The sequence below is a fragment of the Geotrypetes seraphini genome, chromosome 18, assembly GCF_902459505.1.
Source record: "Geotrypetes seraphini chromosome 18, aGeoSer1.1, whole genome shotgun sequence".
Lineage (NCBI taxonomy): Eukaryota > Metazoa > Chordata > Amphibia > Gymnophiona > Dermophiidae > Geotrypetes > Geotrypetes seraphini.
The window spans coordinates 19,468,501-19,481,483 of NC_047101.1; the positions used below are offsets into that span (position 1 = coordinate 19,468,501).

The window sequence follows — 12,983 nt, forward strand, 5'->3', positions numbered from 1 at the left end:
CTGCCCACGTGCAGGATGCGGCGGGTAGGGGCCTCCGACTCGTCTTGGGCGGCTGGGCCTGCGGTGCAAAGCTGTTTTTGCCGGCTTGGGGGGGGGGGTCGCGAATCGGAAGAAGGGGTAGTCTTATACGGCGAGTATATAACAAACTCTATATTTTAACTGTAAAAGTTGGGGGGTCGTCTTATACGCCCAGGCGTCTTATACGCCGGCAAATACGGTACATATATTATATAATAATGGAAGATATGGATGGGAGGGATGGGAAAGGGGAAGGGATAAAAATTTATATAATGTACCAATGATTGTTTATAAGTGATATATTTATTGTTACTGTGAATGAATATATTTTACACTTAATGTAATTTTGAAAATGAATAAAGAATATTTAAAAAAAAAAAAAAACATTAAAGTTGAGTCCAGATCAGTTAATTTAGGAGAAATTAGCTCTATTCCAACTTCAGGTGTAGGGCTAATTTTCTCAAGTATACTTAGAACAGGTTGGGGTGGAGAAGGTTCGCCAGAGGAAAGCGAGGCAGAATGGGACTGGAGGTCAATCTTACCTTCCAGAGATGTTACCAGATTGGGATTTAGGTGGCGGTCCATCGGTCCCATAACTGGAGCCATTGGGAAGACTTTAGCTTTCCTCTTTCCCATCTTTTTTCTCCTTATTCCTGTCCTGTTACTCCTCGTGGTTCCAAAGGGGCCAAATTCAGCCTCTTCGGCCACACTTCCGCGGCAATAAGATCTTTTAAAATCAGGAGAAGGACCTCCCCTCCCGAATCCGACAGCCGTCGGGTAGTAGCCGCTGGGGTGCCTGCCTGCAGTTCTCTCCTCCCTCCGGGTATGCAGCAGTCCTGACTGCTATGAGTTTCTATGTCAGATATACGTTATTACATTTTTGAGTGCGTTGCTGTGGGCGGGGCTCCTGAGCGTCTTTGAATTCCTCGGATGCCATTGTTTTTTTGTCTCCATTTCCAGTGTGATTATGCTGCTGCCAGCAAAACAGAATTGATTGTACACTTGCTTTTAGCTAATAGACTAGTTCTCTCGTCCCTCCAGTATTTCCCACTCCTGATGAAGATTTCGAAACGGGGCCTTGTCGAGTGGAGACACAGTGGCGACATGAACTTGAGAGGATCCAGCTAAGTTGACCTGCATCTTAGCGGTTTGATATCTAACTGTGACTTTCACCGTTTGATTGATTGATTTTTATTTGTGACTGATTTTTCTGGGGATTTCAAGCACATCTTATATCTCCTTTTTCTTCCTTCTTTGAATGCACACCTGCACTTTATATATTTATTCATCTGCACCAGAAAAGTGTTTTGAAATAAGGGAAAAGATGATGTACGGGGGGGGGGGGGGGCAGGGTTTATTTAGACCTTCGGTCTGGTGCTAGTCACCCATGAATACCTGACCGGGGCTTTTGGTGATTTGAAGGGATAATTGAGCCCGTACTGAAATCCCCTTATCTGGATGTTTTAAGTTTTAAATTTAAATTGCAGGTGTCATCATTCGTTGGGAGTCAAAGGTTTGGTTTGGTTTTTTTTTAACCAATTATTCTACTTGAGCTTTTCATTGTATTGGTAATATTTTTTTGGCTTTTTGAAGCCTATCAAGCACACAAGAACAGAATGTAAGCAAAGCTCCAGTGTGTAAGTCCACTCAAAGTAGGGAGCTGGGAAGAGGATAATCCCATAATGCACTTCATCTTACACCCGCTCTCTTTAGCTGTGCAGTGATGACTCATTTCCCAGCAAGGTTTACTTTATTCCCACTAACAATTTCATCCACTCAAGTGTATTGATGAGGGATTGTAACAAGCCCCTAAAGTTGTGGTTGTCAAAACACATGTGCATAAGCTTCAGCTGCGGCTGTTAAAACAAATCCTATCCTAACACCAGCTTTAAGCTGGCGTTCGTTTTCATATGGTAGGGCAGAGTTTTTGCAAGGGTGCTATTTCTGAACATTAGAAGGGAATGGCTAAATACCTCGCATTTGACGGCATTTATATACTATTTGCACTAATCTTCAGCACCAGTGCTGTTCTCTGTGCTCATAAGAACATAAGAATTGCCGCTGCTGGGTCAGACCAGTGGTCCATCGTGCCCAGCGGTCCGCTCCCACGGAGGCCCCTAGGTCAAAGACCAGTGTCCAAACCGACACCAGCCCTACCTGCGTACGTTCTGGTTCAGCAGGAACTTGTCTAACTTTGTCTTGAATCCCTGGAGGGTGTTTTCCCCTATGACAGCCTCCGGAATTGCATTCCAGTTTTCCACCACTCTCTGGGTGAAGAAGAACTTCCTTACGTTTGTACGAAATCTATCCTCTTTTAACTTTAGAGAGTGCCCCTCTACCTTGGAGAGGGTGAACAACCTGTCTTTTATCTACTAAGTCTATTCCCTTCAGTATCTTGAATGTTTCTATCATGTCCCCTCTCAGTCTCTTCTTTTCAAGGGAGAAGAGGCCCAGTTTCTATAATCTCTCGCTGTACGGCAACTCATCTAGCCCCTTAACCATTTTAGTTGCTCTTCTCTGGACCCTTTCGAGTAGTACCGTGTCCTTCTTCATGTACGGCGACCAGTGCTGGATGCAGTATTCCAAGTGAGGGCGTACCATGGCCCGGTACAGCGACATGATAACCTTCTCTGATTTGTTTGTGATTCTTAATCATTCCTAGCATTCTGTTCGCCCTTTTCGCCACCGCCACACATTGCGCGGACAGCTTCATCGTCTTGTAGACCAGTACTCCCGAGTCTCTTTCTTGGGTGGGGTCTTTCCAAGTACCACCTCGGATATCTTGTATTCGTTTATAAGATTTTTGTTACCGACATGCATCACCTTAAACTTATCCACGTTGAACCTCATTTGCCATGTCACGGCCCATTTCTCGTTGCAGATCTTCGTAATCCTCCCGCTTCTTTACTACTCGGAATAACTTCGTATCGCCCGCAAATTTAATCACCTCACTCGTCATATCAATTTCCAGATCGTTTATAAATATGTTGAAGAGCACAGGTCCAAGCACCGAATCTTGCAGCACTCCACTCGTGACGCTTTCCCAGTCCGAGTATTGTCCATTTACCCCATTCTCTGTTTCCTATCTGCCAGCCAGTTTTTAATCCACGTGAGTATCTCACCCTCAATTCCATGGCTCGCAATTTTTCAAAGTAGTCGTTCATGCAGAACCTTGTCGAACGCCTTCTGAAAAACCAAAAATATACAATGTCTACCGGGTCACCCTTGTCTATCCGCCTGTTTACTCCCTCGAAAAAGTGCAGCAAGTTCATCAAGCAAGATCTTCCTTTGCTGAAGCCATACTGGCTGGTCCTCAGCAGATTGTGTCCGTCAAGGTGCTCAATGATGCAGTCCTTTATCAAAGCCTCTACCATCTTTCCCGGTACCGAGGTCAGAGTCACCAATTTCCTGGATCACCCCTTTCTTGAAGATCGGCGTAACATTCGCCACCTTCCAGTCTTTGAACATGTTTATGGCCTAGCACCGGTACTAGGTTAGGTTCTGAACATCAGCCTTAAGTGCTGAATATCGGCACTTTGCTGGGCAAGTAACAACTCCAACTTCCCCCCCCCCACCCAAATACCCCTAAACTAGTTGGTTTTCAATTTGGCGCTAATCAGTTATTGTCAACAGCACTAACCAGTTAAGTGCTGCTGAAAATTGGCAAATAGCCTTGCACATGCAATTAAAAAAGCCAGGAGCCATTTCTGGCCAGTTAAATCACTTTGAATCTTGACCTAACAACTTTCTTTCATTTATACAAAACAAAATACAAAGGAACAGAACAAAAAAGAAAAAGAACAAAATGAAATCTTTTTGACTGCACCTCACTAGGTTTACATGTAACATTCTAAGATACTCACTATTCTCATGTAGATATGATTGGCATACTGCATCAAAGCACAGAGCGTGCAGATTTGTCAAAAAATGCCTTTGCCAAAAATGCCACACAAATAATTGGGGGTGGGTGGGGGGTAAACAAATGAAACTGTGGCTTCCAGCTGCTAAAGTGATGACTATTGGGAAATGAAGAATAAGCATACAGCAATTTTTTTTTTTTTTAAAAAGAATCATTGTAGAGAATTGGACTACCTCACGGGATATTAGATATTGGGATGTTTTTCCATAAACTGAAGCTGTGGTCTAAAGCCTATCACAAGTTGTAGAATTTAGTATGGCTATCAAGTAAACAACACTTGACACAAGAGCCTGTACTGTCAATCATAGTAGCAACTCTTCTTCCCCCTCTGTTTCATGCTTTTTTTTCTAAATAGGGTAAAGATAGTATTGAAAGGACTGGGATTACATACTTCTCCTGTGTCCCCCAAGTTGCTGTCTTGATAACAGCTGATCCTATGATTCAGGGAGTTAACTGTCCTACTTATATAGCCTTCATAAGAGGTGGCTTCACTGAGCCTTTAAAGACAAACGCCTCTGGTGCTATAAGGTGAGTAGTAGGAGGATAGCCCAGCAACTACAGCTAAGGCAAGATTTAAGGAGGAAACACATGGTAGAAAGCAGCTAGAGATGAGGGCGGATATAGCAAGGAAGAACCAGAGTACTCGGGGATGTGCTGTCAGAGGGCTGCAGCAGGTAACTGGGAAACAGAGAGGTTTGAAGTGATGGCCCAGTCCAATCTTGTTGCAGGACCCTAGAGGCTTTACTGGCTACTTCACAATCTCTGTTTATTATGCATGCTGCCTTGAGCTAACATCTAAAAATATTCTTGTTCCATTCCAGTCTGAATTTTGCCTTCTTCATTCTGCTGAGACAGCCCTGGTGAGTTTTAAATGATCTCATCATGATCCAGACCAGAAGGCCACAATTCAATCCTTGTCTATCTTAACCTCTTTGCAGCTTTTGATGCAACTGATCACTTGCTTTTGTTGTTCTCACTTGGATTCCATGAGTCAACTGTATTTTGATTCTCTTAACTTCTCCCATCATACTTTCAATGGTCCCCTAGTGAAGCCTCTTAGACAGCTAGCTTACTTTTGAATGGTGTCCCTCAGGGCTCTTATCTCCTCCCATGGTTTCTATTATTTTCCTCTCTGCATCTCAATTCTCTCCCAGGATCCATGCCCAACTCCCAGCTTGCCTGTCTGACATTACTGCTTGATTGTTCAGCTATCTCCAGAAAGTTAACATGGCTAGGACAAACCTTGGAGAGATAAGATAATGAAACAGGTTGCCAACTTGGAAAGCCAGGGTTCACCTCTCCATTATTTGCATCTATGGGCAAGTTATTTCATTTTACATTGCCTCGGGTACAACTTACAGAAACTCAGAGTATAATTCCACCTAGACAGAAAAATAACTTGTACGTATACCAGATTGCAACCCATCTTGAGCTTGGATTTAGAAAAGTAAGTAATATATTTAAAATCCAAATTCATCACTTCATTTTCCTCCTCCTCTTTTCTGTATCTCTGTGGATAACATTAGTGTCCCCCCCTCCCAGTTCCTCCAGCCTGTAACCTCAAAGTTATCTTCCAAAACACTTTCTCTGTTCCTCTGCAGATATAGAAAGCAGAGCAAAATCATGTTACTTTTTTCGTCTATTGACATCCATTACACCTATCCTTCTGATTATTCTCTCAGGCTTTAGAAAGCAAAGACTATCATCATAGTACATTCTGTTCTCAAGATCCATCAGTCAACTAGATAGGAACTACAACAGGGAAGTACTGAAGGACCAGGAAGGAAGCTGAAGACCAGAACACAGAGGATAGTATTCTCGGAGATCCTGCCGGTACCCAGGGCAGATGAGAAGAGGCAGATGGAGCTGCAAGCAGTCAACGCGTGGATGCGACGCTGGTGTGAGGAAGAAGGATTCCACTTCGTGCGCAACTGGACAACGTTCTGGGGGAAGAGCAAGCTCTACAGGAAGGATGGACTCCACCTCAGCAGAGACAGAACGAGGCTACTTGCAAGCAACATCAAGAGAGAAGTGGACAAGTTTTTAAACTAGGAAGAAGGGGAAAGCCGACAGTCGACAGAGAAAGAGAGTCAATGGTTCGGGAACCGGTATACCCAGAGGATACCGTGCAAGAAGATAGAGGGAAAGACTCACCGGATTACAGGCAAGAGAGATCGAAAAGGACACAAGAGGAAAGGAAATGCAAGAAAGGAAAAAGCTGCAAACTCAAGTGTATGTACACAAACGCAAGGAGCCTTACAAATAAGATGGGTGAATTAGAAGCCATAGCACAAAAAGATAACGTTGACATCATAGGCATCACGGAAACATGGTGGACTGAGAAAAACGTCTGGGACACTGTGCTACCGGGATACAAACTATACAGCAGAGACAGAGTGGCTCAAAAAGGTGGGGGCGTTGCCATATACGTCAAAGAGGAAATTGAATCTGCTGGAGAGAACACGCCACAACTGATGGATAAGTTAGAGTCTCTATGGGTCAAAATTCCAGGAACAAATGTTCTGGGAACGAAGATAGGCATCTACTACCGACCCCCAGGGCAGTCCAAAGAAATTGATGGAGAAATGACAGATGAGATTAAACGCAACTGCAAAGGAGGCAACACAGTTATTATGGGTGACTTCAACTATCCGGGAATAGACTGGAACCTAGGCACCTCCAGCTGCATTAGAGAGACCAAGTTCTTGGATGCTGTAGGCGATTGCTTTCTGGAACAACTTGTCAAGGAAAATACTAGAGGAAATGCAATTCTGGACTTAATTCTAAATGGCCTACGAGGACCAGCACAAGATGCAGAAGTAGAAGGGACGCTGGGAAGCAGTAATCACAATATGATCCGCTTTCATCTGGACGCAGGGGAGAAACATCGGTCCAAAACGACAGCCACGGCACTGAACTTCTGAAAAGGGAATTTCAAAGGACCAGTCAGCACGGTTTTAACAAAGGCAGATTGTGTTTGACGAACTTGCTGCACTTCTTTGAGGGAGTAAACAGACAGATAGACAAGGTCGACACTGTATATCTGGATTTTCAGAAGGCGTTTGACAAGGTTTCGCATGAACGACTACTTCGGAAAATTGCAAGCCATGGAATTGAGGGTGAAATACTCACGTGGATTAAAAATTGGCTGGAGCATAGAAAACAGAGAGTGGGGGTAAATGGACAATACTCGGACTGGAAGAGCGTCACCAGTGGGGTGTCGCAGGGCTTGGTGCTTGGACCCATGCTCTTTAACATCTTTATAAATGATCTGGACACAGGTACAACGAGCAAGGTGATTAAATTTGCGGATGATATGAAGTTATTCAGAGTAGTAAAGACGCAGGGTGATTGCAAAGATCTGCAACGTGACATAATCAAGCTCGAGGAATGGGCATCGACATGGCAGATGAGGTTCAACGTGGATAAGTGTAAAGTGATGCATGTCAATAACAAAAATCTCATGCACGAATACAGGATGTCCGGGGCGGTACTTGGAGAGACCTCCCAGAAAAGAGACTTGGGAGTTCTGATCGACAAGTCGATGAAGCCGCCCACACAATGTACAGCGGCAGCAAAAAGGGCAAACAGAATGCTAGGAATTATAAAGAAGGGGATCACGAACGGATCAGAGAAGGTTATCATGCCACTGTACCGGGTCATGGTATGCCCTCACCTGGAGTACTGCATCCAGCACTGGTCGCCGTACATGAAGAAGGACACAGTACTACTCGAAAGGGTCCAGAGAAGAGTGACTAAGATGGTTAAGGCGCTGGAGGAGCTGCCGTACAGCGAAAGATTAGAGAAACTGGGCCTCTTCTCCCTTGAAAAGAAGAGACTGAGAGGGGACATGATAGAAACATTTGAGATACTGAAGGGAATAGACTTAGTAGATAAAGACAGGTTGTTCACCCTCTCCAAGGTAGAGAGAACGAGAGGGCCTCTTCTCCCTCGAACAGAGGAGATTGAGAGGGGACATGATCGAAACATTCAAGGTACTGAAGGGGATAGACTTAGTAGATAAGGACAGGTTGTTTACCCTCTCCAAGGTAGGGAGAACAAGAGGGCACTCTCTAAAGTTGAAAGGGGATAGATTCCGTACAAACGTAAGAAAGTTCTTCTTCACCCAGAGTGGTAGAAAGCTGGAACGCTCTTCCAGAGGCTGTTATAGGGGAAAACACCCTCCAAGGATTCAAGACAAAGTTAGACAAGTTTCTGCTGAACAAGAACGTGCTCTGGTAGGGCTAGTCTCAGTTAGGGTGCTGGGCTTAGACCAGAGGGCCGCCGCGTGAGCAGACTACTGGGCATGATGAACCACTGGTCTGACTCAGCAGTGGCAATTCTTATGTTCTTATGTACTCTGTATGGTGCAGGGACTCTACGTGTATGTACAGCGCTGATACAAGCCAGGCTCTTCCCATGTCATAGTTTTCATTTGTAGCGCTGTATATAAAAGGGACTGTGCTCAATTTACTTAAGACATACTGAATATAGCAAAACATGTATGCAGAGTTATTTTGCATAGGTTTCCCCTAAAGAAGAAGCCTCACTGAATCAATCCAATGGCTGGGAGGGGTAGATGGGCTGGAGTGAGTTTTGACAGAGACTTCAGTAGTTGGAACCCAAGCGCAGTACCGGGTACAGCTTTGGATTCTTGCCCAGAAATAGCTAAGAAGAAGAAAATAAAAATTTTAAATTGAATCAGGTTGGGCTGACTAGATGGGTCTTTATCTTCGGTCATCTACTATGTTTCAACTGTGATAGATGATCATTATATTAGTGATTTCTATTCCGCCTTTACCTTATGGTTCAAGGCGGATTACATAAGATAGTTGAAAAGGTGGTTTATTGCACTGGCACAGCCTGCTTTGGTTGAGCCTTCTCTCACTGATAAGGTTTGAGAAAGATGGGATGTTAAGTTTGCTGAGATTATTGTAGAGCTTGTTTTATCTTTATAAAAAACAGAATACTTTTTGGTACTGGATGTGTGTCTTACCATGCCTAAAGGAGGATCCAGATATGTCCAGTACAGAAGAGAAACGCTGAAATGGAGCAGTGACTTTCTAAAATGTCAATATCCACATACAGAGAAAAATTAAATCTAATAAAAGCACATGTAAACACTACAAACAGATTCCCAATAATCAAAGCACCATAATAGAGAAAAAGATCTACCGTAGTTCTTAATCATTTTGCATCATATTGTTACAACCGAATGTGTAACATCAGTGGTCTAAACACCCTTCTTCATATCTTCTAGTTTCTATAATTTTATATTATGTGTGATAAAACTTATCTTATATATGAAACATTCACCCTTGCCTTTTCTTCGATATTTAAAATGTCTTTGCTCTTCGTTGTCTCCCTTTGTTGTTCATACCAATAATAGCCACTGTTTCGCCATTTTATCTTCTTCAGGGTACACACCTTATAGAAGAACAAAAACTAGTTTGACTTTAGTATCTCACTTACATCTCTATGACCTTTTCTATTTCTAAAATGCTATGATTCTCTTATATTAACATTTTAAAAGGCTATGTCATTAATCATTATGAAAAGGGGTAGTGGAAAACTATAGGCCTATATCAAATATTCCATTTCTGGCCAAATTAAAGAGAGCCGTTTTCTTAAATCTTTAAATCGAACAATCCCCAGAAATGGAATAAAGGCAGGATTCCTATTTTTGTCAAATGCATGATTAGATGCAATAAAATGATTTTTAAGCAGTTATGACTCCTATGCAACAAACCCTAGTGAACAGGAAAAAGTGACTATGAATCGGTAAAACAGCATGCTAATTAAATCATATGCCTGGTCATAACTTTATTAGGTGGCATTACATTATATTCACAACATATGAAATAGGAGAAAATAAATCCCTCCAAACAAATATATGTGTGTTTAATTAGGGTACTCAGTTTTGGAAAGATAAATATATTTAACAATAACACTTATGAAAGTAGCAGAACTCTGTCAAACAGAAAAGTCAAGAAAGAAAATAGTAAAGTTTTTGGAATCTAAGGGATTACAGGACCAAGGCAACAGTTTCATTACAGGCAGGTCTTATCAGACAAATTTGATTAACTTCTTTGGGTAACTAATAAACAAATTGAGTGCCCTCAGTATGGGCCCTAAAGTGACTGAGTGGGTTAGGAACTGGTTGAACGAGACTCACTCTGAGGAAAAGGATGTTACCAGTGGTATGCTGCAAGGTTCGGTCCTTGAGCCTTTTTTTAAACATTTTTGGAAGTGATATTACTGAAGGTTGTCTGATTAGGTTTGCCTCTTTGTAGATGATACTAAAATCTGCAATAGGGTAGATACCCCTGATTATATGGATCATATGAAGAAGGACTTATCAGATCTTAAGAAATGGTCTGGAATTTAGCAGCCAAGTTTTAATGCTAAAAAATGCAAAAGTCTGAGTGAACAATGCAGTTTTGGGGTGAAGAACTGCGCATGAAAGAAGCAGGATTGGGGTGTGATCTTAAGGTGACCAAACAAGTAGAAAAGGTGATGGTGAAAGCTAGAAGAATGCTTTGGTGCACAGGAAGAGGAACAGCAATTGGAAAAAAGGAAGTGATGATGCTCATGTATAAAAGACTCTGCTAAAACCTCATTTAGAATACTGTGTAGAATTCAGGAGACTGCAACTTCAAAGTGATGCAAGAGGCATTTAACATGCAGAAATCCAAAAGAGATGTATGTGATAGGAAATGAGAGGCTAATAAGATCAGATCAAGAAAGGTACCTTAGGTTGACAGTGCCTGAGGATCTCAAGGTGGCAAAACAACGTGCAAGGTGCTAGCCACAGCCAGAAGGATGCTAGGCTGCATAAAGAGGGCTTAACCAACAGAAGTTGGGAGCACCAACTTGGAATGTTCAGTTTTGGAGGCCATATCTCACTAAGGACATAAAAAGATCTGAAATGCTACAACGTTCTGCCTTTTGTCTCCCCCCCCCCCCCCCCCCCCCATGAGGACAATGTCAAATCCTTACGAGACCTCAGTACTGGATGCGAGGGTGCCCGGATCCTTTGGGTGCAGCTAACACTCAATGCCGAGGCAGACAAAACTAACTTCTATATCAACGCATCCCCCATGTCCAACATAGCTCCTGGGACCTTAGAGACCAACGCCTACACTGCCAACACTGATAGACCAGACTTCTTGATGCTAAAAATGATTTTCACGCTGCTCCCGACTTTTGATGACCCTCTTGGACATCTGATGTCAGAGATAATGAGAAGAATCATCATACCAGACACCAATAATGGATATTAGTATGCACTATGGTTCTGGCACACCAGGTGCACCTCTAAGAGTTTTTCAAACATGCAGGGGAATATAGCTGAAGTAAAACCAAATGAGCTCAAATGATTGAAAATAAATAAATGAATAAAATTCATATCTCAACTGGAGGTCTCAGGCCTAAGTGGGCCAACAAGCTGCGGAAAAATAAATAAAAAACACTCCCCCCTCCCTTGTACAAAACCGTAGTACAGTTTTTAGCGCCAGCCGCAGCAGAAACAGCTCCAATACTTATAGAATTTCTTTGAGCATCGGAGATGTTACTGCCACAGCCAGAACTACAAACCGCGCTACGGTTTTGTAAAAAAAAGGGGGGGGGGGGTTAGTGCAGATTTAAAAAAAGGAAAGGGGGAAATGGGAACACTTGTCCTGACAGCACTAACAAATAAAGGCCGCAGGGTACCAAGAAAGAGGAAAATTGCTATAGACGCACACCACGATAATCAGATAAACTAAGGGCTCCTTTTATCAAGCTGCGCTAGCAGGGTTAGCGCGTCGGACATTTCATCACGCACTAACCCCCGCGGCCGGCTAAAAAACTAACGCCTGCTCAATGCGGCAGGCAGTTTAACGTGCGGTATTATGTGCGTTAAACCCCTATCGCAGCTTGATAAAAGCACCCCTAAGGCTGTGGTAAAATTCAAATTAACTTTCCCCATAAAATGCCAAATTTTATATTTGCTAAAGTTATCACTACCGACAAGTTCAATGTTTCAAATTTTATGAGTAATAATGTTCTTTCCTCACCACATTCTATAAGGAAAATTCCTAGTTAAGTCAAGCCCTACAAGTTTACCATAAATCCTTAAAAAACAAAGAACATAACAGGTATCAATTTTTTTTTTCTGTTTTAATTTTACCTCCAGCAAGAGAACATTTTTTCTTCATCCAAGAGACAGGAATAAGAGCCAGTCAGATTTTCCATTTATGTTTGTGAGCAGAATATAAATAGAATTTTAGTCTTTGTAGCTATTCTGATGAATGGCAAAATTCTTTTGGAAATCAACTTATAAGTAGTACCTACAGCCTTTTAGTTGCTAAAACATATATCCAAGCGTACAACAAAAGAATGTTCCTCCTCATAAAAAGACTTCATTTTCCTGTACGCTAGCTGTTGACTTAAAAATCCTTTGTGAAGGGGACAAAAAAAAATAATGAAAGAGGCCTTCAAATACAGCATATATGAAGAGTTTGTGGAATGATGTGAGGCACTTTTGACTGAGACCTGATCCGTTGGACATGTTCAGATAAGCTTTTGACCTGCTTTGTGAAACTATACTGCAAGTTAGACTAAATTAAGAAGGAGGCTAGATGGGTTTTTTTCTGCCAGTGATTAAGCTTAAGGCAGTATGTGGCTCATAATCAAAACTTAAACACATCTAAAAACCTGCCCAAGTCTGCACTTGGATGACCTAAAGACAGATCGTCAAGTGCCGCTAATCAAACTGAATTTCTGGACGAATCGAGGAACTTTTTAGGCCTCTGAATCCCGCTGTGTGCCCAGAGCTTAAAGGGACGTATCTGGAGGAGTGGTTAGGGCGGTATTTGGGCAAGATGTGGACTGACCTAGACTTAGTCGTCCTGCAGGGATAATTGAATGCTTTACTAGACTTCCTGGATGAAACTTATACGTTGTGAGTTAGACAATGCAGACAGGTATAAATGCCCAAAAAGTATTGAAAGTGACCAGATAATCACTGCATAGACAAAGTAAAGACCCACACACATTCCCCTCT

At 42.4% G+C, this 12,983-nt stretch overlaps 1 protein-coding gene across 4 annotated transcripts in view; it reads right to left on the reverse strand.

The window, feature by feature from the left end:
- The window catches only part of GALNT10 (polypeptide N-acetylgalactosaminyltransferase 10), a 129,244-nt gene that overhangs the window by 94,184 nt on the left and 22,077 nt on the right, over window positions 1-12,983 (reverse strand). Inside the window, exon 2 of one of the 4 annotated variants that reach the window (XM_033927749.1) lies at window positions 9,260-9,364. The exons of 1 other annotated variant lie outside the window; for it this stretch is intronic. In XM_033927749.1, coding sequence (XP_033783640.1) covers window positions 9,260-9,364 — 105 coding nt within the window. Of the gene's footprint in view, window positions 1-8,933; window positions 8,982-9,253; window positions 9,365-12,983 lie in introns of those variants that run through there. 2 more of the 4 variants (XM_033927748.1, XM_033927752.1) reach the window with 2 other exon arrangements.